This window comes from Rhinatrema bivittatum, chromosome 6, assembly GCF_901001135.1.
Source record: "Rhinatrema bivittatum chromosome 6, aRhiBiv1.1, whole genome shotgun sequence".
In the NCBI taxonomy this organism is placed as follows: domain Eukaryota; kingdom Metazoa; phylum Chordata; class Amphibia; order Gymnophiona; family Rhinatrematidae; genus Rhinatrema; species Rhinatrema bivittatum.
This window is the reverse complement of record NC_042620.1, coordinates 261,627,484-261,650,598: the sequence shown is the minus strand read 5'-3', so window position 1 is coordinate 261,650,598 and position 23,115 is coordinate 261,627,484. Positions and strand designations below refer to the sequence as shown.

At 46.7% G+C, this 23,115-nt stretch overlaps 1 protein-coding gene across 2 annotated transcripts; it reads right to left on the bottom strand.

Moving 5' to 3' along the window:
* Nucleotides 1–12,721: 12,721 nt before the first annotated feature.
* LOC115094198 (keratin-associated protein 5-5) lies at nt 12,722–21,317 on the bottom strand. Of its 2 annotated transcripts, none has more exons than XM_029606995.1 (5): nt 21,006–21,317; nt 20,409–20,563; nt 19,966–20,109; nt 19,273–19,419; nt 12,722–13,437 (listed from the first exon to the last, which is right to left on the bottom strand). In XM_029606995.1, the coding sequence occupies exons 2-5, from the start codon at nt 20,412–20,414 to the stop codon at nt 13,315–13,317; spliced, it is 420 nt and encodes a 139-aa protein (XP_029462855.1). In that variant the 5' UTR covers nt 20,415–20,563; nt 21,006–21,317; the 3' UTR covers nt 12,722–13,314. The 2 variants fall into 2 exon arrangements, with proteins under 2 accessions (XP_029462855.1, XP_029462856.1); XM_029606996.1 differs by lacking the exon at nt 21,006–21,317 and adding an exon at nt 20,709–20,933.
* Nucleotides 21,318–23,115: the final 1,798 nt, after the last annotated feature.

Below are 23,115 nucleotides of genomic sequence, written 5' to 3'. Positions count from 1 at the left end.
GGGCCACTTTGGCAAAAAAAAAAAAAAAAAAAAAAATCGCTATAAGATACAGAATCATGGCTGGCCAACATGGCTAGTGCCCTGAGCAAGGTGGTCTCTCCTCCAGTGACTGATACACAGACATAAGGGGAAAAACACAGGACTACTTCTATGGCCAAGATCATAAGCAAAGCACATCAAGCAGCACTGTCTGAATTTTCAAAAAGGCTCATCACCCAGTAAAAAAGTTGCTAGCAGTAATTTTTTATGGGTTATCATAAGATCTGGGGATAACTGCATGGGGCAGCATTTACTATCCTTAAGTGTAAGATGGGGTAACCTGCAGGAGACTAAGTTACTACCCTTAACAGATATATGGGGTAACCTGCACAGAGTGGCAGTTACTACCACAAGAAGCTTGCTGGGCAGACTGGATGGACTATTTTGCCCTGCCGTCATTACTATGTTACTATATATATATATATATATATATATATATAAATATATGTGACACAGTCAGCCCTGGAGTGTCCTGCTTCAATGATGCAACCTGTCCATCTGCTCAGACATACTCAGAATAACTCAGAACAGGGAAAATTAAGTCTGCTTCCCCACACGTTCTTGCCCCAACATTCGTGTCCCACTACTCTCTTTCCCTAATACACATTTTCTTCTATCCCAGTCGGTGTCAACCCCAACCCCATTCCCGCCAAAATGGCTCTCCCCCCCAGTCTGTTAATCCTCCCACCTTCTCTGGCACCTTGCTGCTGGCGCCACCTCTCTAACAGCTGTTCTGTTTTCTTCCTACACCATGCAGCTCTCAGTGAGTTCGCATTGCATGGTACCCACAACCTAAGAGAACTGTACGGAAGTTTAACCACCATAAAGGTCAAACTCACTGAGAGCAAAGCGACACCAGAAGAAAACAGCGCAGTTTGTGCCAGAGGCGACAGCTCCAGATAAGATGAGAGGAAGAGTGTGTAGAGGGGTGAAAAGCGCCAGGGAGCCACACTTAGGATCAATGGGAGCCAATAATGGCTCCAGAGCTTTTACACTGTGTAGAAACAGTTTCCACTTTTTTACCTAAAGTTAACTTCAAGATTTCCTAGCCCCAAACCAAGAAATCTATTTCCAAAATGGATTACTTTATCCAATTTTTTATATCGTTTTTCTGTTCTGTAATAGATATTTATCTTTTTTATTATTATTATTTATTTATATTCTGCTTTTCGGGCATTTCAAAGTGGATTACATTCAGGTGGTTTAGGAATTTCATATCTATGTATGTATGTATGTATGTATTACCTATATACAATATATAAAAGGCTTGTGTTAGTCAGGTGGTTGGTCACACTGTCGTGTCTGTCTTTGGCCATCAGGTGGCACCCAGCACAGTGGAAGGAGCACTGTGAAAAGACAATACGCTCTATCTGCCAAGCTCTCTCGCACATGCCACACATACAGGCACAAACAGACACATACACACACGGGCACACACACAGACACATATACACAGGCAGATGGACACATACACATGGATACAGACACATACACACAGGCACCCACACACACTAGCACATGCCCTCACACACACGCACAGGCAGTGGCACCAACATACACACCCAGGCACATACACACAGGCACGCACACGCTGATTGTTATTGACCATCGTAATGCTGGGTACTGTTTGCTAATGTGTTGTGTCTGTGAAGCCCTGCTTGCACACACTGGGAGAGGAAGACATAGGCTCACACAATTTCACACAAATGCACACAAGCATGTACAAGAGCACAAGGCTCGCACACATTATTTATTTATTTATTTGTTTTAAAACTTGTATACTGCAAATCTAAATTTCTAAGCAGTTTAACAAAAAACATTCATTAAAAAAACATAAAAAGACATTGACATAGTCAGCCCATAAGAAAATAACTATTATAACAATTTCCATTTAACTACCTTCAGTTTATAGTTCATGCTCCAGAATTCTATGTGGTTGACTGTTGCCTGCTGGCTTCATATCATCAGGGAATGCTTGAGAGAACAAGAAGGATTTTAATAGCTTCCTGAATTTTAACATAGAGGATTCCTCCTTCAGGCTGCGGGATAAGGAATTCCATAAAACAGGACCTTGGACATAAAATAGCCTTTCCCTAGATTCGTTTAAGTGAATAATTCTTGGTGAAGGAATATTTAAAAGGAATTGGCTAGCTGATCTAAGCGAATGTGATGGACGGTACAGTTTTAAAGCTGCATTAAAGTTAGGGGGTGCAACGCCATTCAACCCTTTAAATACTAGCATTAAGATTTTAAAGTAAATTCTTCACTTGATGGGAAGTAAATGGAGGCACTTTAAAACAGCCGAATTCTGGACAAGCTGTAAAGCCCTCAAGGATTTTTGTGGAAGACCGAGATACAGCGCATTACAATAATCAAGAGATGAAAGAGCAAGAGAATGAACAACAGTTCTTAAGTCTGGCTCATTTTAGGAAGGGTCGAAATCTTCAGAACAGATGGAGGTTAAAAAGGGCACCTTTTACAACTTTTGAAATTTGAGGCTTTAGTGATAGGGGGATGTCTATAATGAAACCAAGATTTCTGGCCTCACCCACTATTGGAATATGCACACAAACACAGACATACACAAAGGCAGGCACAGGCACACACATACAGGCATAAGTAGACACATATACACACACACGGACACAGGCACCCATACACACAGGCCTCCCCAAGCTCCCTGACAGCCAGACACATATATATACAGAGGCACAGACAGACACACAGGCAGAAATACGCACACAGACACACACATACAAGCAGACATATGCACACAGACGTACACGGCAGAGACATACACACAGGCCCAGGCACTCACACCCACAAGCCCAGGCACACACATACACACAGGCGTTATTGACTACCTGAGCAACGCTAGGCACTTTTCACTAGTGTGTATATACATAGGAATTTTAAAAGATTTCAAGAATTGAATTACCTTAATATATTTATCTATATATTGTTATTTAGTGTATTTTAAGAGTGTTCAATATTGTGAGCTGACTAGAAATCAGATGTTTGTAAGGGCGGGATATAAAAAATTATAAATAAATTAGATATTATTTATTTTATGTATAACATTTTGCATATTTAAAAAATTTGAGCTACTCAATGTAAAGCAAATAAAATAAAAATATAGCATAAAATCATATCACTGGGAGACACAGGGCAAAATAAACTCTACCGTTAATTAACCCATCAAGGAAAAGCCTAAAAATAAAATAGACAAACTTCTTTTGAAACTGAGAATAATCAGTAACCAGCCGCAAATCATCAGGAAGAGCAATCCAAATGAGTGGGCCAGCGATCAAAAGGGCTCTCGAGTGAGTGGCTTACAGATGAGCAACACTAAGCAATTCTTTTCCTGTCAAGTGTCCACTCGTCAAAGACGTGTATGGGGTTAGCAAATCAGAAAGGTAACGTGGACCATCCTGCTTATAGATTAAACAAAGTACCTTAAACCGACTTCTAAATTTAACTAGCAGCCAATTAAATGTTTTTTTTAAGAGGGGAGTTACATGCATCCAGTCGACAGCAAGGCAAGCCCACATATAATGAATTCCAATAATCTAGTGTTCTCAATATAAAAGCCTGGACAACAGAACGGAATTCCTGTTGTGAGATAATATGTTTCAGTTGGTATAATACTCTTAATTTGTAAAAAAAAAACAAAACATGGCCTTCATTTATGGCATAAAGGATAGGCACCTAAATCAGCGACCGAGTCAAAGAATGCTCTAAGGACATCTAAAAGAGACAACCTCCGACACAGCCTGTGGAGGCTGACAGCTTATCCCGATAGCGTCAATATTAGACAAACTGAGAAATAGCTGATCATCTCCTAACCGGGAACTGATTTTATTTAAAGCATTAGCAAAGGTTGATATCACCTCTCCTATGCTCCCATGAATAGGAAAACTTATTTGTATGTTATCTGCATTAAATATGCCCCACCTTTTCCAACATAAGGTACAAAGGTTGCAGCTATATATTAAAGCTGGGAATAGGGCGGATCCCTGAAGGACATCCGTAGTAAAACTTCCTCATCCTCAGGCCAATACAGCCGGCATTTGAATTGCATTTTTGACGCGCTAGCTTTACCCCTTATTCAAGAGTAATAGCGCGTCCAAAACGTGCATCCAACCCCCCCGAATTATTAGAAAGGGAATGGTGAATAAAACAGAGGATGTCATAATGCCTCTGTATCACTCCATGGTGAGACCACACCTTGAATACTGTGTGCAGTTCTGGTCGCTGCATCTCAAAAAAGATATAGTTGTGATGGAGAAGATACGGAGAAGGGCGACCAAAATGTTAAAGGGGATGGAACAGCTCCCCTATGAGGAAAGACTAAAGAGGTTAGGGCTGTTCAGCTTGGAGAAGAGACCACTGGGGGGGGGGGGGGGGGGGGGGGGAATATGATAAAATTCTACAAAATCATGAAAGGACTTGAATGGGTAAATGTGAATTGGTTATTTACTCTCTCAGGTAATAGAAGGACTAGGGAGGACTCCATGAAGTTAGCATGTAGCACATTTAAAACAAATCGTAGAAAATTCTATTTCACTCAATGCACAATCAAACTCTGGAATTCACTGCCAGAGGATGTGGTTAAAGCAACTAGTGTAGCTGGATTTAAAAAAGGTTTGCATAAGTTCCAGGAGGAGAAGTTCATAAACTGCTATTAATCAAGAGGGAATAGCCACTGCTTCTTGCCAGCATTAGTAGCATTAGTAGCATGGGATCTGTTTACTTGTGACCTGGATTGGCCACTGTTGGAAGCAGGATGCTGGGCTTGATGGATTCTTGATCTGATCCAGTATGGCATATCTTATGTTCTTATTTACAGCTTATATACAAAGAGAATAGAATCAAGTACAGGAACCAAGACCTATTACTACTGGGAGGGTGATAAATCAACCTTAACAATCAATCCCCAAGCTTTATTGTAACACTCTCGCATTTGTGGCCAACTGCGCAGGTGAAGCAAGCCATATCATAAATGCCATGGAAGATCAAAATAACCCTCTCCCCCCCTCCCTCCCCACACACACCTCTTTTACCCACACGTAGCTGATGAAAATAATTATAACCAATAAGGCAAACAATTAGTTTCCGAATGCAGTCTCAGTTAAAAATAATATAGATGTTTTCGTGAAAACTGTGCAATAATATATTCCCTCCTAGTAACAGAAGAAACCTTATTATAAGCAGCTAATACAGAATTTTTCGCTGGGTCAACCATAACTTTATTAGACCCATCAATTGCGAAGGATATACTAACACTGAAGGTAATCTATAAGACAGCTGCTTCTTCTTAGGAAATGGTGCAGACCATCCACATCCATAACTAGCAGGAATAACCTAGACAACCATTCCAGTCATGGAATAAATCCCAGAAAAAAAAATCCACTGAGGCTCAAACCACAAACCACTAAAATAACTAATATTTAAAATAAAAACTATGATATAAAAATAACAGCACAAGCAAAAGTACAACAAATGGTCACATGTGGCCCTTCGTCAGCAGCCCATGACTTGCAGGCCTGCCATCGGGCCTGGCGTTTAAAAGATCCCAGGGATCCCTTAGTGATGACATTGGCTCCCAGTGGGCAGATATGGCAGGCCCCCATCCCTGGTGACAGTACAACAGGGAAGATGCAAACAAGCATGCAAGCAGGTCAGCCTGCAAGGTAAGAACGCCTCACTGCACAGGACAGCTGGCGCAGATAGCCGAAGTGCTGTCAGGCCCGGCCTTATAAAGATCCTGGAGGTTCCTCAGTGATGGTTCCCATTGGGCAGGGCTGGCGGGGCCTGTTGCTGGTTACAGTACCTCAGGGAAGATGCAAACAGGCATGCAAGCAGGTCAGCCAACAAAATATATATAGAAATATAGAACATGATAGCAGATAAAGAGCATTCGGCCCATTCAGTCTGCCCATCTACAGCTTTATGATCCCTTCCTCTCCCTCAGAAATCCTCTGTGCTTGTCCAAACTTTCTTAAACTCTGACACTGTCCCTGTCTCCAACTTCACTGGGAGGCTGTTTCATGCATCCTCTACCCTCTCACAGGCAGATTAAAAAAAAACTGTGGGAGAGCCGGCTCTCCCGATGTGCGCCCAGGCACATCTCCTGGGCGCACATCGGGAGAGCCGGCTCTCCCACAGTTTTTTTTTAATCTGCCTGTGAGAGGGTAGAGGATGCATGAAACAGCCTCCCAGTGAAGTTGGAGACAGGGACAGTGTCAGAGTTTAAGAAAGTTTGGACAAGCACAGAGGATTTCTGAGGGAGAGGAAGGGATCATAAAGCTGTAGATGGGCAGACTGAATGGGCCGAATGCTCTTTATCTGCTATCATGTTCTATATTTCTATATATATTTTGTTGGCTGACCTGCTTGCATGCCTGTTTGCATCTTCCCTGAGGTACTGTAACCAGCAGATTACTCTGGAGTAATCTAAGGAAATATTTCTTTACTGACAGGCCGATACAGAACGGTGCACTCAGCCAAGCGTACCATTTAGCCCCCATTTGGCTGCACGTTTTTGATGCACTATTATTACCCCTTATACTGTAAGGGATAATAATAGTGCATGGAAAACGCACAGCCAACACCCCCGAAACTAATAGCGCTCATCACATGCAAATGCATGTTGATGAGCCTAATAGTTAGTCACCCGAAATACAGAAAGTAAAATGTGCAGCCAAGCCGCACATTTTACTCTCAGAAATTAACGCCTGCCTTTGGGCAGGCGTTAATTTCAGACGGCACCAGGCAAGAGTACAAAAAAGCAGAAAAAACTGCTTTTCTGTACACCCTCTGACTTAATATCATAGCAAAGATTAAGTCGGAGGCCCCAAAAAAAACCTTTTTAAAAAAAAGACGCGCACCTCTCCTGGGCACGCGACACAGTATTTAAATTAGTGCCAAGGCTAATAAGGAGGCACTGGCACTAATTTCATTTGTTAGTGGACACGGTGGCTGTCAGCGGGTCTGACAACTGACATTTAATTTTACCGGCATCAGTTGTCGAACCCGCTGACAGCCACGGGTTCGGAAAACGGACGCCAGCAAAATTGAACGTCTGTTTTCCAACCCGCTGACAGCCGCTGCTTCAAATTAAATTAGTGCCAGCGCCTCCTTATTAGCGCTGGCACTAATTTAAATACTGTGTCGCGTGCCCAGGAGAGGTGCGCGTCTTTTTTTTAAAAAGGTTTTTTTTGGGGCCTCCGACTTAATCTTTGCTATGATATTAAGTCAGAGGGTGTACAGAAAAGCAGTTTTTTCTGCTTTTTTGTACTCTTGCCTGGTGCCGTCTGAAATTAACGCCTGCCCAAAGGCAGGCGTTAATTTCTGAGAGTAAAATGTGCGGCTTGGCTGCACATTTTACTTTCTGTATTTCGGGTGACTAACTATTAGGCTCATCAACATGCATTTGCATGTGATGAGCGCTATTAGTTTCGGGGGTGTTGGCTGTGCGTTTTCCATGCACTATTATTATCCCTTACAGTATAAGGGGTAATAATAGTGCATCAAAAACGTGCAGCCAAATGGGGGCTAAATGGTACGCTTGGCTGAGTGCACCGTTCTGTATCGGCCTGTCAGTAAAGAAATATTTCCTTAGATTACTCCAGAGTCTACCCTCTTTAACCTTTATGTGATGATACCATGTTCTATGAAATAAACCAGATGTTGATCGGGATATTCTGGCTGCAGTGTCAACTAGGAGGAGGGAGATGCTCGATTGTCTGCAGAAAGAACTGTTTGGCAACTAGTAACAGAACTAATACATTATTCCTGTGGGTATTCTGCATTGCTGTTATGCAGAATATACGCAAAATTCCACTCCTGTGCATAATTCTGCATCTCTTAGATGTACCCACAGTTAAGTTGGCAAAAGCAGAGTTAACTAGAAAAAGGGCCTTTTCAGTAGCTGGCCCTATATTATGGAACACACTCCCAGATTCTCTTCGTCTTATTTCATCTACACAGCAGTTTAAAAAATCATTAAAAACTCACTTATTTCAGAAAGCATACAGTTCATTCATTAACTCCCAAAATTAATACACACCCACTTCTTCTTCATCATCAATATTTTAGATTGATATATCTCCTATAGCTATGCCACAAACTCAACCCACCTCCTGTTTATTATCGCAGGCCATGCATGTATGTTATTTTTAATACTGTATTGTCATTTTATTGTATAATTTTTATTTCTTTCATTTAATTTATTTATTATGTATGTTTTGTTGTAAACTGTTTTGATTAATTATTTTGAATTGTAAAGGCGGTATATAAACATTTTTAAATAAATAAATAAATAAATAAAATTTACCTTACTGAATTAAGCATGGGGACCAGAAAGCGGCAGCAGCAGTGGAGGCCTGCATGTGTTAGGATTTGTGGGTATGTGGGCCCTGGGCCGAGGTGAGAGATGGCACTGCCCGCGGGGAGGAGCCCCGAGAGCCTCACCATCGGGAGGCGAGGTCTCAGCTGTGAGGTGCGTAGAGCAACAGGTGCTGGAGAGAGAGAGATGAGAGGCAGAGTAAGCTAGAGAGAGTGACCCCTGGTGGTGGAGTCACAGAACGTCAGCACAGGGAGCTGACGTCAGTACTAGCTTGAGAGTCCTTGAACCTTTATTAGATAAGTAGAGTGACACTGCCCGCGGAGTGGGGAGTGTGGCAGAAAGACACACAGGCGCTGGGGAGCCCCAGGGACTGTGGTGGGGTATTCCCACTGAAGAGTCCTCTGTAGTGAAGATATGGCAATGGTCCGCAGAGCAGGGTACACCAGAGAGGGTCTTCAGTAGAGAAGATATGGCAATGGTCCGCAGAGTGGGGCACACCGGTGAGGGTCCTCAGTAGCGATGGTACGGCAATGGTCCACAGAGCGGGCTACACCGATGAGGGTCCTCAGTAGTGATGGAACATCAATGGTCCGCAGAGCGGGCAACACTGGTGAGGGTCCTCAGTAGTGATGGCACCCTGCTCACTGCCCAGCCCCGCCTAATGGTCATGCCGGCCCTGTCTATATTGGGTTAGAAACTAGTTGAGTGGAAGGTGAGAAAAGGTAATGGCAAACAGAGTTTGCTCTGAGGTAAGGGAGATATGCAGCAAGGATCAGCCCTCGGTCTGATTCAGTTCAACAATTTTATTAGCAATAGTATGGAAGGGCTATTGAGAACGGTGTGCCTTTTTTATAGATGGTGCCAAAATCTGCTACAGAGTAGACCTCTGGAAGGTGTTGAAAACATGAAAAGGGATCTAGTGAAACTTGAGTCTGGAAGCTAAGATTTAATATTAGAAAATGCAGGGTAATGCATTTAGGCCTGGATTTATCAAAATGCACTAAATATCACTTGCGATAGGAAAAGGGGCGTGTTTTATGGTAATAGGCAGTTTGTCGCAAATTGCGCTATCTTAGCGCTTCACATAGGTATTAGCACAAACTGCAATAACTTTTTCGCAAAGTCTCTCTCTCTCCTATGAGGGCCCTGATAGCTAGGCTGGATCTCCAGCAGTTTAAAATACTAAAAGCGCTATTTGCGAAAACATGGCAAAGCGTGATAAAGCCATATCGTGTGGCTTTACGCAAATGAAAAAGGTGTAGTTAAAATCCGCGTTAAAGCCACGCGATATGGCTTCACAAAATTGTGAAGCCAGCCCACTTGGCCACAAATCCCGCCCCAAACTCCTCCTCTTCTTCTGATTTGCATCGCTCCATGCATTATGGTGCTTTCGCATGCGTTAAAGCACGGAAACCGCAATGACAGATTGACCTTCTGAAGATCCAGAATAGGCTGAAAGATGCCTTCCTTCTTAGGAAACTTGAAATAAATAGAGAACCTCCCTAGTCCCAGCTCTGCTGGCGGAACTGGAATTATAGCATCCAGCCTTTGCAGCTGAAGTAGAGTATCCCGAACCGCCTCTTGCTTGCTTCGAGACGAGCAATGAGACTCCAGGAAGGCTTTTCTGACTGGGTGCAAAGATTCTAAAGCATAACCATCCTTTATCACCTCCAGGACCCATTGGTCAGACGTGATTTTGGTCCACTCCCCATAAAAGTGGGACAATCTTCCCCTACAGTCTCTACGGAAGAGTGCCTCCCCCCGGCCTCATTGAGAGGACTTTCTCCTTCAGTACCCTGATTGGAAAAAATCCTGGATAGTTTGCAGGCACCCAGAAAGGACTGCTGCTTTCCTGAAGTCGGCTTTTGTCCAGAAGCTGAAGAACTCTTGCTGGAGTGAAATCTCCTCATATTCCTAAAATGGGAACAGGGAGGAAAATTCTTGCTACTCTTCTTGTCCTCCAGCCACCTGTTTCCTTTCGATTTCCCCAGCTGCTTCATCAGCTGATCGAGATCTTCACCAAACAGCAGCTTCCCCTTAAAGGGAAGATTACTGAGCTGAGTCTTGGAACACATATCCGCTGACCAGTTTCGCAACCACAATAGTTGGGTGAGCCATAACTGCTGAGACCATATTTCTGGCTGACGTGTGCACCAGATCATACAGTGCAGCCGCTATGTAATCTTTTCCAGCTTCCAACTGAGTCACCTGTGTGGAATTGGATTCCTTCCAGGCAGTCTTCTCCTGAGCCTTTTGTACCATTATAAATAGGCCCTCTGCATCAGACTACCACAGCTAGCCACTCGCAGACTCAAGGCAGAGACCTCAAACATCCGTTTTAACTGAATCTCCAGGTTACGGTCCTGTGCATCCCTCAGCATTGTCAACTCTACCAATGGAATAGTTGTCTTCTTGTTCACGGCCGAGACCAAAGCATCCACTTTAGGAATCATCAACAGGTCCATGGTCTCTTCCGTCAGTGGGTATAACTTTGCCATTGCCCTACCGACCTTGAGGCTCACTTCAGGGGAATCTCACTCCCACTCCCAAATTATTAACGTCTTCACCTTTTTGGGCACTGGAAAAGCCTTAGGAGGACCACGCAGACCATCTAGAACCGGGTGCACCCCTTCATTATCAGACTCCTCCTGGGCGACCTTAATTCCTAACTCCTCCAGGACCTGCAGAAAGAGGTTCGTCTCCTTCCTGAACAATCATACAACTCTCAGGTCATCTTCCTTCCGCCACTTGCATTTCATCTTGATCCTGGGTGTCCTTGCCAGGGTCTGGATCGATATCAGGATCCCCATGTGGACCATTATCCCCTGGATCCTCCTGCTAGTTATTGGAGTCGTCCTCATCCTGAAATGCAGCATGTCCCAGACGTCTGAGGAAGCCTCCAGACCCCAAGCCTCCCAGAAGCACCCCCCCCCCCCCCCAAGGCCATCTTCACTCTCTTAGAGAGGCACCATGGCTGCTGAGAAATCTTCCATCTCCAAGGAATCCTTGGCCTGTTTGCTGCCATCAGACTCCCCCGCCTGTTCCTGATCCTCTGCTGCAGATTGGACCATCGGAGATGTGTGGGGAGGGGGTGAGTCCCTAGGTCCTTCGGAAGCCACCTGCTTCTTACTGTGTGCCTCAGCCTAAATAGCTGCATCTCCGATCCTCCCAAGGACCTCTGCAGTGGGCCCTGCCGACTCTCCTCCTGTCTGCCTAGGCAGAGGTTCCCTTCCCCAAGGCACAGTCCATGCAAATCGTGGCTGAATTAGACTGGCCGCACCGCAAGCCGCATGCCCTGCAAGATCTCCCTTGGAGAGAAATTGGCGCTGTTTTTCCTGTGCACTTGGCCCAATCGCAGTGCCATGCATTTAAGCAGGCCCGCCAAGGCGTGTGATCACAGGAGTCCTGCCGCTGGCACAATCCACACTCCTGAAAATTCTCCGGACCCCGGGGTTGATGAGGGCCTGTCACTCTCTCTCCCCATGGTGCTATCAGCTCCCACCGAAGCTTCACACTGCCCAACAGGCCTTGCAAGCTGAAAGCCTAGATTTTTTTTTGTAAACAATTTAAAGGCACAGCTCCCTTTCAGGAAAAAAACCCTCATTAAAGAGACATATTTCCCTGAATCCAGACGAAGGCATTGGGGAGAAGACCACGGGAGTCAGACCAGCTCTACCTAAGGAATGGTCCACAAAGGTGCCTAACACCTCAGGGAGCACCTCTTCTAATGCTGACTTTCTTATTTCTTCTTTTTCTTTTTTTTAATTTCTCTCAGACTGCAGGTTTGAACCTCTACCGTATACTAGAGACAGAGAAATACTGAGGGACTGCAGGTGGCACACTCGGTAATATAGCAGTACCTGAAAAGTTTTTATTCTCTGCTTCCACCTGCTGGTAGGGATGCAAAACCCACTTTTCTGGACTGATCTGGGGTATGAACAAGAACTGTCTCCAGGGAGACAGTAGTTTTAAATGGCCAAAATAATCCAACTCTTCTAAAACATCACAGAGAATCATGGCAAGAGCCAGGGATTAGAAATAAGGCAGAAGGAAATAAAATGACTCATCCCGAAGGCCTAAGTCATCAAGATCTTTTCCCATAGACAAAGAATAGGGAAAAAAAAGCCTTTGTAAATCAGGTCTCCAGCATTCCAGCTGGGGATGCTGTGAAGGCAGCATTCAAAACCACCACTACTAAATATCTGTTTTATATTCTTGCTAGCTGATGACCCGAGTAGGTATTTCTCTTTTTTTGTTTTGCCAAGTTAACACCTTTGACAAAAGAATCCCCCTGGAGAAAGAGGGCTTTTAAAAATGTTTATCTTCGGACCATACTTTTGGCATTTTGTGTGCAGTGGATGTCTTTCTTAAACTGTATTCCCACTTTAAATGCTTTTGTGAGAATGTCATCTGTTTGAAGAGCTGTTTCAGAATTGTGTATAAGTATCAGTTGGATACTGTTATAAATCACACTTTAATATAAAAATAAAAAATTGATCAAGCTGATAATAATCCAGTGAGTACAAAAACAGGAAGAAGGTTAAAAAAATAGCAGAAAAGTTTCAGAGTTACAAAAATACAAATGCTTTTGTTGTATGAGTAACAGACAAAATGAACTCAGGTTATAAATACAGCTCAAAATACAGCCCCATCTGCCATGGAAAGTTCAGGTATGGCCTGTGGCTCAAGAAGCCCTGAGTCCCACATGACTAATTTGGGCCTTGCTGTGGAGGCAGTACTCATAGTCCCAGTTATCCAGAATGAGAAATACAGGGGTCAAAGCCAGGGCTCATTCAGTCAGTAGAGCAAAGTTGAGAGGAGGATGATGGGACACAGCTGTATGACTATGGAAGTTGATGTCTCTTTTCTTTGGTTTTCACCCCAGTGGCCAAGTGCAATTCCCAGTTTTCTGGCACAATGCCCTTTCATCTCAGCCGAACCTCAAAGCAGATACAGTTGATGGTCTCACAATCGGGGGGCTGGTAGGCACATGCAAAATCACAAAGGGGGCAGCAGCGGCTAGTCAGGCAGCTCCCGGGGTCACATATCTGAGGACAAAAAGATGGGGGGAGATGTTCAGAAGTGCAGTGCAGGGAAATGAGATAACGTCAACTACTAACCAAATGTATGCACGAACACCCATATATATTCTAGGGATGTACATTTGTTTTTGTATTTTTTTTGTTCATTTTATTTCAATTTAGTGCACACTAATTATTTTATTGTGCACAAAAAGAAATTAGTACGTACTAAATTGAAATAGTGCGCACTAAAATGAACCTCAAAAGTCCCTAATGAAATGGAAAAAGAAACTAAAACAAAACAAATGAAGGCAGCACACCCCTAACACTGACACAAATACCACTAGATGCATATATGCACTGAGTGTGCAGATGGACAATGGAAAAATTACTTACCTGATAATTTCGTTTTCCTTAGTGTAGCAGATAGACTCAGGACCAATGGGTATAGTGTGCTCCTGATAGCAGTTGGAGACTGAGTAAGATTTCAATCTGACATCAGCACTACATATACCTGTGCAGGAAGCTCTGCTCTTCAGTATTCTCCTCGAAAAGCAATTGTGGATATATGTGTGTTTGGATAACTTGATTAACTTGATAAACTTCGAACCGGTTGATGTGATTTTCAGCAGGAGACCACCAGTGCACTCAACCGAGAAATGCCGACATCCGGCAACTATGGGTGTCTTAACTAGGGGTAAAGTCTGGCTTACCCGTGCTTGTCTTGCTCTCGGGGATTGTCACCCGATGTTTCCGTATTTCGGGGCAGCCGTGGGCGGGATGCTGAGTCCATCTGTCTACACTAAGGAAAACGAAATTATCAGGTAAGTAATTTCTCCATTTTCTAGCATGTAGATAGATGGACTCAGGCCCAATGGGATGTACAAAAGCTACTCCCGACCCGGGTGGGAGGCTGCCCATGGCCCACTTAGTACTGCCCTTACGAATGCTGTGTCCTACCAGGCCTGAACATCCAGGCGGTAGAACCTCGAGAAGGTGTGAATGGAGGACCACGTTGCAGCCCGATAGATCTCGGCAGGTGACAGCATCTTGGTTTCTGCCCAGGACACTGCCTGGGCCCTTGTGGAATGGGCCTTGACTTGTAGAGGTGGAGGTTTCCCTGCCTCCACGTAGGCCGCCTTGATTACTTCTTTGATCCAGCGGGCTATGATTGCCCGTGAGGCCGCTTCCCCTTGTTTCTTCCCACTGTGAAGGACCAATAGGTGGTCTGTCTTTCATACGGATTCCGATCTTTCCAGGTATTGGACTAGGAATCTGCCGACGTTAAGGTGGCGAAGACGGCGAGAGTCTTCCGAGTCCTTATGCTCGTCTGGAGATGGTAGCTAGATGGTTTGGTTTAGGTGGAAATGCGAAACCACCTATGGAAGGAAGGAGGGGACAAGTGCATAGCTGTATGAATCCTGGTGTGAACCTGAGGAACGGTTCCCGACAGGATAGTGCTTGAAGTTCGGAGATACAACAGGCTGAACATATTGCCACTAGGAGTGCAGTCTTCAAGGTCAGGAGCCGTAGGGGGCAGACCGCGGGTAGGTCTGAAGGAAGCTCCCGCTAGGAAGTCTAGTACTAGATTCAGATTCCATAGGGGTACCGGCCACTTTAGTGGTGGTTAGATTTGTTTGACCCCTCTCAGGAAGCGGGAGATGTCTGGATGGGAAGATAGACTGATGCCATCCACTTTGGCTCTGAAGCAGGCCAGTGCTGCCACCTGAACCTTGATGGAGTTGATAGACAGTCCCTTCTTTAAGCCGTCCTGCAGGAATTCCAGGATCATGGGGATTTTGGCTGTCCGAGGAAGGATGTCGCGGTCTTCACACCAGGCTTTGAATATTCTCCATATTTGTATGTAGGTTAGAGACATGGAAAACTTGTGTGCTCGGAGCAAAGTGTCCATCACTGCCCCCGAGTATCTGCTCTTCTTCAGGCGAGTCCTCTCAATGACCAGACCGTAAGAGAGAATCGAGTTGGGTCTTCATGGAGGATCAGTCCTTGCTGGAGCAGGTCCCTGTGTGGAGGTAGACACAGGGGGTTCCCCGCCAGAAGTCTTTGCATGTCTGCATACCATGGCCTTCTTGGCCAGTCCGGGGCCACTAGAAGTACTAGCCCTTTGTGATGTTCTATCTTGTGGATGATTCCACCCAGTAGTGGCCATGGGGGAAAGGCGTACAGCAGGTCCTCCCGTGGCCAGGTCTGGACGAGGGCGTCGATTCCCTGGGATTGTGGTTCTCGTCTGCAGCTGAAGATGTTGGGAACTTGGGCGTTGGACCAGGTTACCAGAAGATCCATGGCTGGTGTTCCCCAGCGGTTTACTATCAACTGGAAGGCCGTGGTCAACAGCATCCATTCCCCTAGGTCTAGACTTTCTCTGCTGAGGTAATCCGCAGTGACGTTGTCTTTTCCCGCGATGTGGGCGGCTGAGATCCCTTGCAGGTTTGCTTCCGTCCAATGCCATTAGGAGGTCTATTTCCAGGGACACTTGTTGGCTTCTGGTTCCTCCCTGGCGGTTGATATAGGTGACTATTGTGGCATTGTCTGACATGACTGACAGATTTGCCCCGGAGTCTGTGACTGAATCGTAGGCAGGCTAGTCTGACTGCCCGGGCTTCCAGTCGGTTGATGTTCCATCCCGACTCTTCCTTGTCCCATTGCCCCTAAACCGTCCGTTCCTGGCAGTGGGCTCCCCACCCTTGTAGGCTCACATCCGTGGTGAGCAAGACCCAGGTCGGTGGGGATAGCCTTACTCCCTTGCTCAGATGGTCTTCTTGTAGCCACCATTGGAGCTGGGTCCGTGCCTCTGCCGGTAGCTGGAGATGAACGGCGTAGTCCTGGGACATAGGGTTCCAGCATGACAGTAGGGAACGTTGAAGTGGTCGCATGTAGGCCCCTGCCCATGGGACGACTTCTAGGGTCGATGTCATGAGGCCGAGGACTTGGAGGTAGTCCCATACCTTGGGCTGAGCGCAGTTCAACGGTTTTCGCAGCTGGTCCATCAATTTCCTTTTCCTTGTAAGGGGAAGAACTACCTTGTCTTGTTTGGTGTCGAACCGGACTCCCAGGTATTCTAGTGATTGGGAGGGCTGCAGGCAACTCTTGTTATGTTGACGACCAACCCGAGAGTCTGCAGTAGATTCTTGGCTCTGGTGGTCGCCTGGTGACTTTCCTCTGGCGATTTTGCCCTGATCAGCGAATCGTCCAGATACAGGTGTATGAGGATTCCTTCTTTCCTCAGTGTTGCCGCCACTACAATCATGATTTTGGTGAACGTCCGAGGGGCCATGGCCAGTCAGAATGGCAGTGCCTGGAACTGGTAATGATGGACCAGGATCGCAAAGCGTAGAAAGCCTGGTGGTCGTGATGGACCGGGATGTGGAGATATGCTTCTGACAGATCCAGGGAGGTCAGAAATTCTCCCGGCTGTACTGCCTTTATGACAGAGTGTAGGGTTTCCATGCGGAAGTGTGGTACCCTCGGGTAGCGGTTGACGGACTTGAGGTCCAGGATGGGCCGGAACGTCCCTCTTTCTTAGGGACGATAAAATACATGGAATAGTGTCCATTATTTTGTTGGTGAGTGGGCACCGGTGTTAAAGCCTTTAGGGCGAGTAATTTGTCAGTGAGGTTTCCACTGCTATCCTCTTGGAGAGGGAGTGGCAAGGGGATTTCACAGATTTGTATGGAGGGAGGCTGTGGAAGTCCAGGTATATCCCTCTCGGATGATGGTTAGGACCCACTTGTCAGACGTTATCTCAACCCATCTCGGCTGACCAATTTTGGAGCCAGAGTTGCCTTCTGGCTGCCACTATGGATGAGACACCCCTGGCTGAGGTGAGCACCAGGTCGGAGGTCGCATCTGTGAGGAAAGATATCGCTGGTTCTAATGTTTCGACAGACGTGGTTGTGTCCCTGGAAAGTGACAAGCAGGTACATGTCGCCACTGCGCAGCAGGTAGCGATCTGCAGGGACCTAGCTGTGACATCAAATGAATGTTTAAGGATGGATTCCTGACATCTGTCCTGGGTATCCTCGAGTGCAGCTCCTCCTTCAACTGGGATGGCGGTGCGCTTTGCGACAGAGCAGACCATGGCGTCCACTTTGGGGAACCCCAGGAGTTCTTTAGCTGACGGTTCCAGGGGCTTCTAGGGCCCATCCTCCTTTGAAACCGGCCTCCGGCATATTCCATTCCAGGTCAATCAGTTGTTGTATGGCCTGCAGCATTGGGAAATGGCATGAGGACTAACGGAGCCTGACCAAAACAGGGTTAGTCTTTGGCTCCGCTGAGGTGCTTGTGCCTGGGATGGCCAGCGTCTTCAGGCTCAGAGACACGAGATCTGATATCTCGTCTCTGGAGAAGAAGCACATCATGGTTCGGTATGGTTCCATTCCTGGAGGGATTTCTCCTTCCTCCAGGGAGTCTGGCTCTTCCTCCGAGGTGTCCGTGTCCCCTAAGGAGAGGCCGAGAGGGGCCTGGAAGGTTTTGGTCTTCTGATGGAGGCTGTGGCTGTGTCACTGGTGGCACAGATTGTGCCTGGACAAAGGTTTGCAGCCCTTTGAAGAATTCTACCCAGGAAAAGGTTCCTGGGTCCATATTGGACCCAGCGGCATTCCCCGAGGGGCCGAGCCAGGGATAGAGAGGTCCAAGGTACTATAGTTGGTGGAGCAGGATTCCTCTACTGGCCGGAGGGAGCCTTTGTCCTGGTTCCCCCAGGGCCTCTTCGCACTGCAGGCACAGGGCAGAAGCCACTTCGTGTTGCGCAGCTCTCAAGTGGCAGGCCGGGCAGAGGGCTTGTCCCTTGTCTTTCTTGGCCGGTGGTGCCATGATTTGAGCATGTGGAGTCGTTCGAAACTCGTCTGTGCGTCTATATGCGCGCACCGGGAGGCTTAGGTATGCGCTCCGGGTGCAAAGATGTGTGTGCAAACTGCGGAAGATGTGCGTGCAGGCCGCTATGTGCGCCTAGAGAGATGCGCACTCCGCTGTGCGCACAGGCTTAATTTGTGCTCCCGGCACTGTTGAGCGTGCCTCTGTGCGCTCGGCACAGATGTGCGGACAATATGGCGATCAAGGGGGGGGAAATGGCGCCGGCGACCATGCGGGCAAGATGGCGGCCCCCCCGGAGGGTCTCCATGTGGGAGGACCCTCGTACTGAATCGGGGTCTAGCCTGGACGGGGCTGTTCAACACGATGGGTCAGACGCCGGAGGCGATCTGAGCAGCTATCCAAGCCTCGGAGACGGAGACTTTAAGAAAAGTTTTCTACCTTACCTTGTCTCGATGCTTTCTGGTCTTGTGCCGGGTGGTCTCCGGCTGCAGGGGAGAGGGAAATACCTTCACCGCCGCGCTCGGTATCGCACCCGCTGCCTCTCAGCCACTCCCGTTCCTGGGGGCTAAGTCCACGCCGGGAACCAGCTACCGGACCAAGGCTTACCTCTGAGGGATCTCGGAAATCACCTCAGAATTTCTCGACTGGGGGAGGGACACTTAGGTATCACCGCAGGAGAGTGGGGCTCATCTTGTAGAAGTAAGATTTTGGAATTTTCTAACGCTGTGCAGAGTCCCAAACTGCTAAGGAGACGGAGAGATACTGAAGAGCAGAGCTTCCTGCACGGGTATATGTAGTGCTGACGTCAGATTGAAATCTGACTCCGTCTCCAACTGCTATCAGGAGTACATTATACCCATTGGTCCTGAGTCCATCTGCTACACGTTAGGAAACACTTTTACACACTCCTCACAACTACACATAGCCTCATAGTTGCACATATCTGCACACAAACATTCCTTCACAGATGTATGCAATGACCAATGCACATTCCATGCCCCCTGCAGATACAAGATCTTTGGCACTTACATTGCTGCGGGGACAGCAGGAGTCCAGGCAGCGGGTCACAGAGGGCACACGACAGTCACAGGATTCTGCACAGGCCAGGCAACAATCACACAAACCCAGCTGGCCAGCCTTACCCCAGGAGCAGCAGTCAGCACAGAAACCTCGGTCCTGGGGAGGGAAGAAACAGCCTGGGATTAGAAATGAGGCACAGGAAGATAAAGTGACTTGCCCCAAGACCCTAAATAGAGTGACAGGACCAGGGATTAAAAGTGAAGTACAGAGAAATAAAGTAACTCACCCCAAGGTCAACACAGAGTCAATGACAGAGCATGGGGATTAAGAGCTAAAGCACAAAGAGATAAAGAATTCAGTGATGCACAAACTCAGTGCCTCATTTACCAAGAATTTTTCCCATAGAAACATAATGGGAGAAAAGCCTTAACAAATTAAGTCATCAGTCGGAATTCCCATGAAGAATATGCAGCTCTAATACAGTGGCTCTGTGCCTCTGTGTATAACCTTGGATTGAGTCACTTTATCCATTCTCTTATCTTTGCATTGTATGCACATAAATCTCATGCAAATTAATCCTGAAAACCCAATTGGACTGCAGCCCTTGAGAACTGAGTTTTGTGCATCACTACTAAAACCATAGTGATTCCCACTCTCAGCTGCCACCTCCACAGCTGGCATAACTCCTGGCCCCCTACTTACCAATAGGCACTGTCGAATAGAGAGAAGCAACAGCAGGAGTAGCAGATATGCTATAACAGCCAGGAGCACGATGGCAGGAAGTGGCAGCATTAACCCAGATGTGGACCCCTGCAGCGGCGCTGAGCTGGGAGGGAAGGTCAGGGGCTACAGGGACACAGGGAAACAGTGTGTAAGGAAGGAGAGTGACATGGGGAAAATTCTCAAAAACTGAAGGAAAGACGCATAGAGAGGGAGAGAAGCAGAAGGGACAAAGGGGTAGAGACAGCCAGCTGCATATTCAGAAGGAAAACTTTTGAACAGGCAAACATGTCAAAGTGTAACTACTAGTGGATTGTGAGGCTCCGGAATGGATCTGGATGAATCAAGAGAGAGGAGGGCAAGGATGGAAGGAGAGAAGAGGTCCTGTGAGAATGCCATTGCCTAACCATCAATGCAATACTTACAGCCATTACTGTCTAGGTCACCTCCCCACCCGAAGGACCTTCACAAATAACCAGAAAGTCGAATTGCTTTCCTGTTTTTTCTCACCACCTCCATGGGTCCTGTGAAGCGGTACCGACGGAATCAGTCCCTTACATTTAATCTCTGGCGAGCACCCCTGCCAAATGAAAAACACACATAAGAGCATCAGAATGGAAGAAGGCGCAACTTTTGCTTTTAAGGGGCTATAGATAATGGATACGGTTGATGCTTTGGTGAGAAATGTTAACAGGATAGTTGCTGATATTAAGGGATGTGGATACCAGAAACGTCTGCTGTTTTAAAGGATTCTGGCTAACGCGACCAGTTGACGCTTCAAACCACAGGGAAACCGCTAACGGGACAAGCTAATGTTTTAGAACAGAGAGGACGTGGATAACACGAACGGTTGCCTCTTAGGACTCTGCACCGCTCAAGGCTGCTAAAGAAGAGGAGGGGCGTTAAAATGACGTCTGCGCGTGACGTCATTCTTCAACGCACGAAGGGAGCTAGTCGCCTTCTTGATCGTGATATAAGCACCATCCCCGCAGCGTGCATACCCGCCGTTTACCACATATTACCTATTCCCTTTGGACACAATCCGTGGGAGCCTTGGTTGTCCGGCTTCCCTGCGTCCTGCCGTTGCCATGGAGACCACGGGGGCGGGTCAGCTGTACTTAGGTCACAAATTGGGTGGTGGGAGGGAGGCCACAGCAGCGTAACCACTTAGGCAGTTTACCCGCCAAACTGGACTGCTATTAAATTTATAGGCGTTTATTTTTTCTGCAGCAGGTTTTTCATCGCCCTGTCGCTGAGCCGCAACTCTTTCTCTCCTTGCTTCCACATTCAGCTTCGGCCCGCACCAGTGAAGAAGGGGGTGGAGAGATGGATACACGATGCTGAGCGCATGCGCACGAACACGGTCACGTCATACACTTCCTGCCGGCGAAAGCCTGAGGAATTAGACTACTACTTCCGGTCCAGTAGTGACAACTAATGCGCATGCGGCTTCCGGGTTGTTGCTGCTGCTGCTAGCTGAAGGTCTAAGGTATAAAGGTGTTAAAGGATTTAACGCGCGCGAGAAAAATAAAATGTAATTCCCATTTCAGTAAACAAAGATTAAGCTAATATAACGTGAATTTAATAAAAGCATACAAACCCTTGTTAAAATATGCCCTCAGACTTGCGCATAGGCTAACTGCATTGTAATTCGAAGTTGGGGCAGGGGAGAAAAGAGTCTCCCATCTGAGGCTACCCAAACCACTGGCCACACGGGTAGGAGCAAGGGCAGAACTGGCTGCTGCTAGAACCCTTTGTCCTGCAAAGGAGCACGATGTGGCCTCTGGCACTGCAGGAAAAGAAAAGCTACCTTCTATTTTATGCGCATAAAGCATGCTTTATGTACGCACAGCATCTTCACATAAAATATGACGTGCACTGAAAATACTTTTTCTTTGCATAACTCATTTTACGTATGGATAACATGCTCTTTATGCAAAAGCATGATTTGTACGAATAAATCCTGGTACCAGCATTCCAGTTTCTGCCCATAGAGAAGCATTAGCCCTAGAAACGACTCCAACTCTAATTAGGAGTTAAGTTTCCAGCACTAAGAAAACATAAGCTAAGCCTGTGCACCTATCTACATGGGAGTCAGGAGAAAAGACCTTCATTAGCTTGAGGATTTACATGGGCGAGGACCAACCAAAGTACAGTGTTTTATACACATTTTTTGTACGCAAAACTTGCATCAGAAATAAAAGTTTGCACACTAAAAATGCGTTCATAACTGGGGACAAAACTATGTGCCCTGGTGAGCACATCTTATTACATGTATTTATTTAAAAGACTTCTAGCTCTTAGGTGGGTGACAACTTGACATTCATACATTAGGCTCTCACATAGAGTGCAGTCGTTCTTGGCTGTAGAAGCAAACAAGGTTAGGGGCAGAATTTCAAAGGGGTACGCGTGTAACCCCTGAAAAGCTGCCCCTTCCACCCCCTGCTCGAGCCGAGCCTATGTTGCATAGGCTCAGCGGGGCGCGTAAGTCCCAGGGCTTTCCTGGGGGTGTGTGTCGGGGGGTGTGTCGCGGCCAGCGCGTCATTAGGGGGTGTTCCAGGGTGGGGCCACAGACGTGGTTCCGGCCCAGGGGCATTTTGGGGGCGTGGACGCGGCCTCCGGACCAGCCCCTGGACCAGAACATGGCGTGCCGGCAGGCATAACTTTTGAAATAAAGGTAGGGGGGGGGGGGATTAGTTTGGGCCGGGGGGGCAGGTTAGTTAGGGGAAGGAAATCTGCTTCTTAGTGTTTTGAAACAATGTGCTCAAATAAACTAGAGGGTGGTAAAAAATATTTTAGCATCTTTACTGCATATATTTTCAAAAATTGTATGACTCTACTGTGCAATGATATGAAAGTGTGCCCCATGCTGCTGAAACACTTGCAGGCCGATACAGTAAGGTGCGGTAGAAAGAGGTGCGTTAGTGCCGGGCGCACCCGCGTTTGCCGCACGCACAGTCTGGATCACATACCTCTCGATACTGTATTTAAATGGCATGCAAATGCAAACTGCGTCCAACGCGCGTCCATGAAGCGCAATCCATTTTACTGTATAGGCGCTAGCTAGTAGCTAGCCTAGCTTGTATTATGCCCTGTTCTTGTCTCTATGTTCCCTGTTTTGCTCAGGTCTCC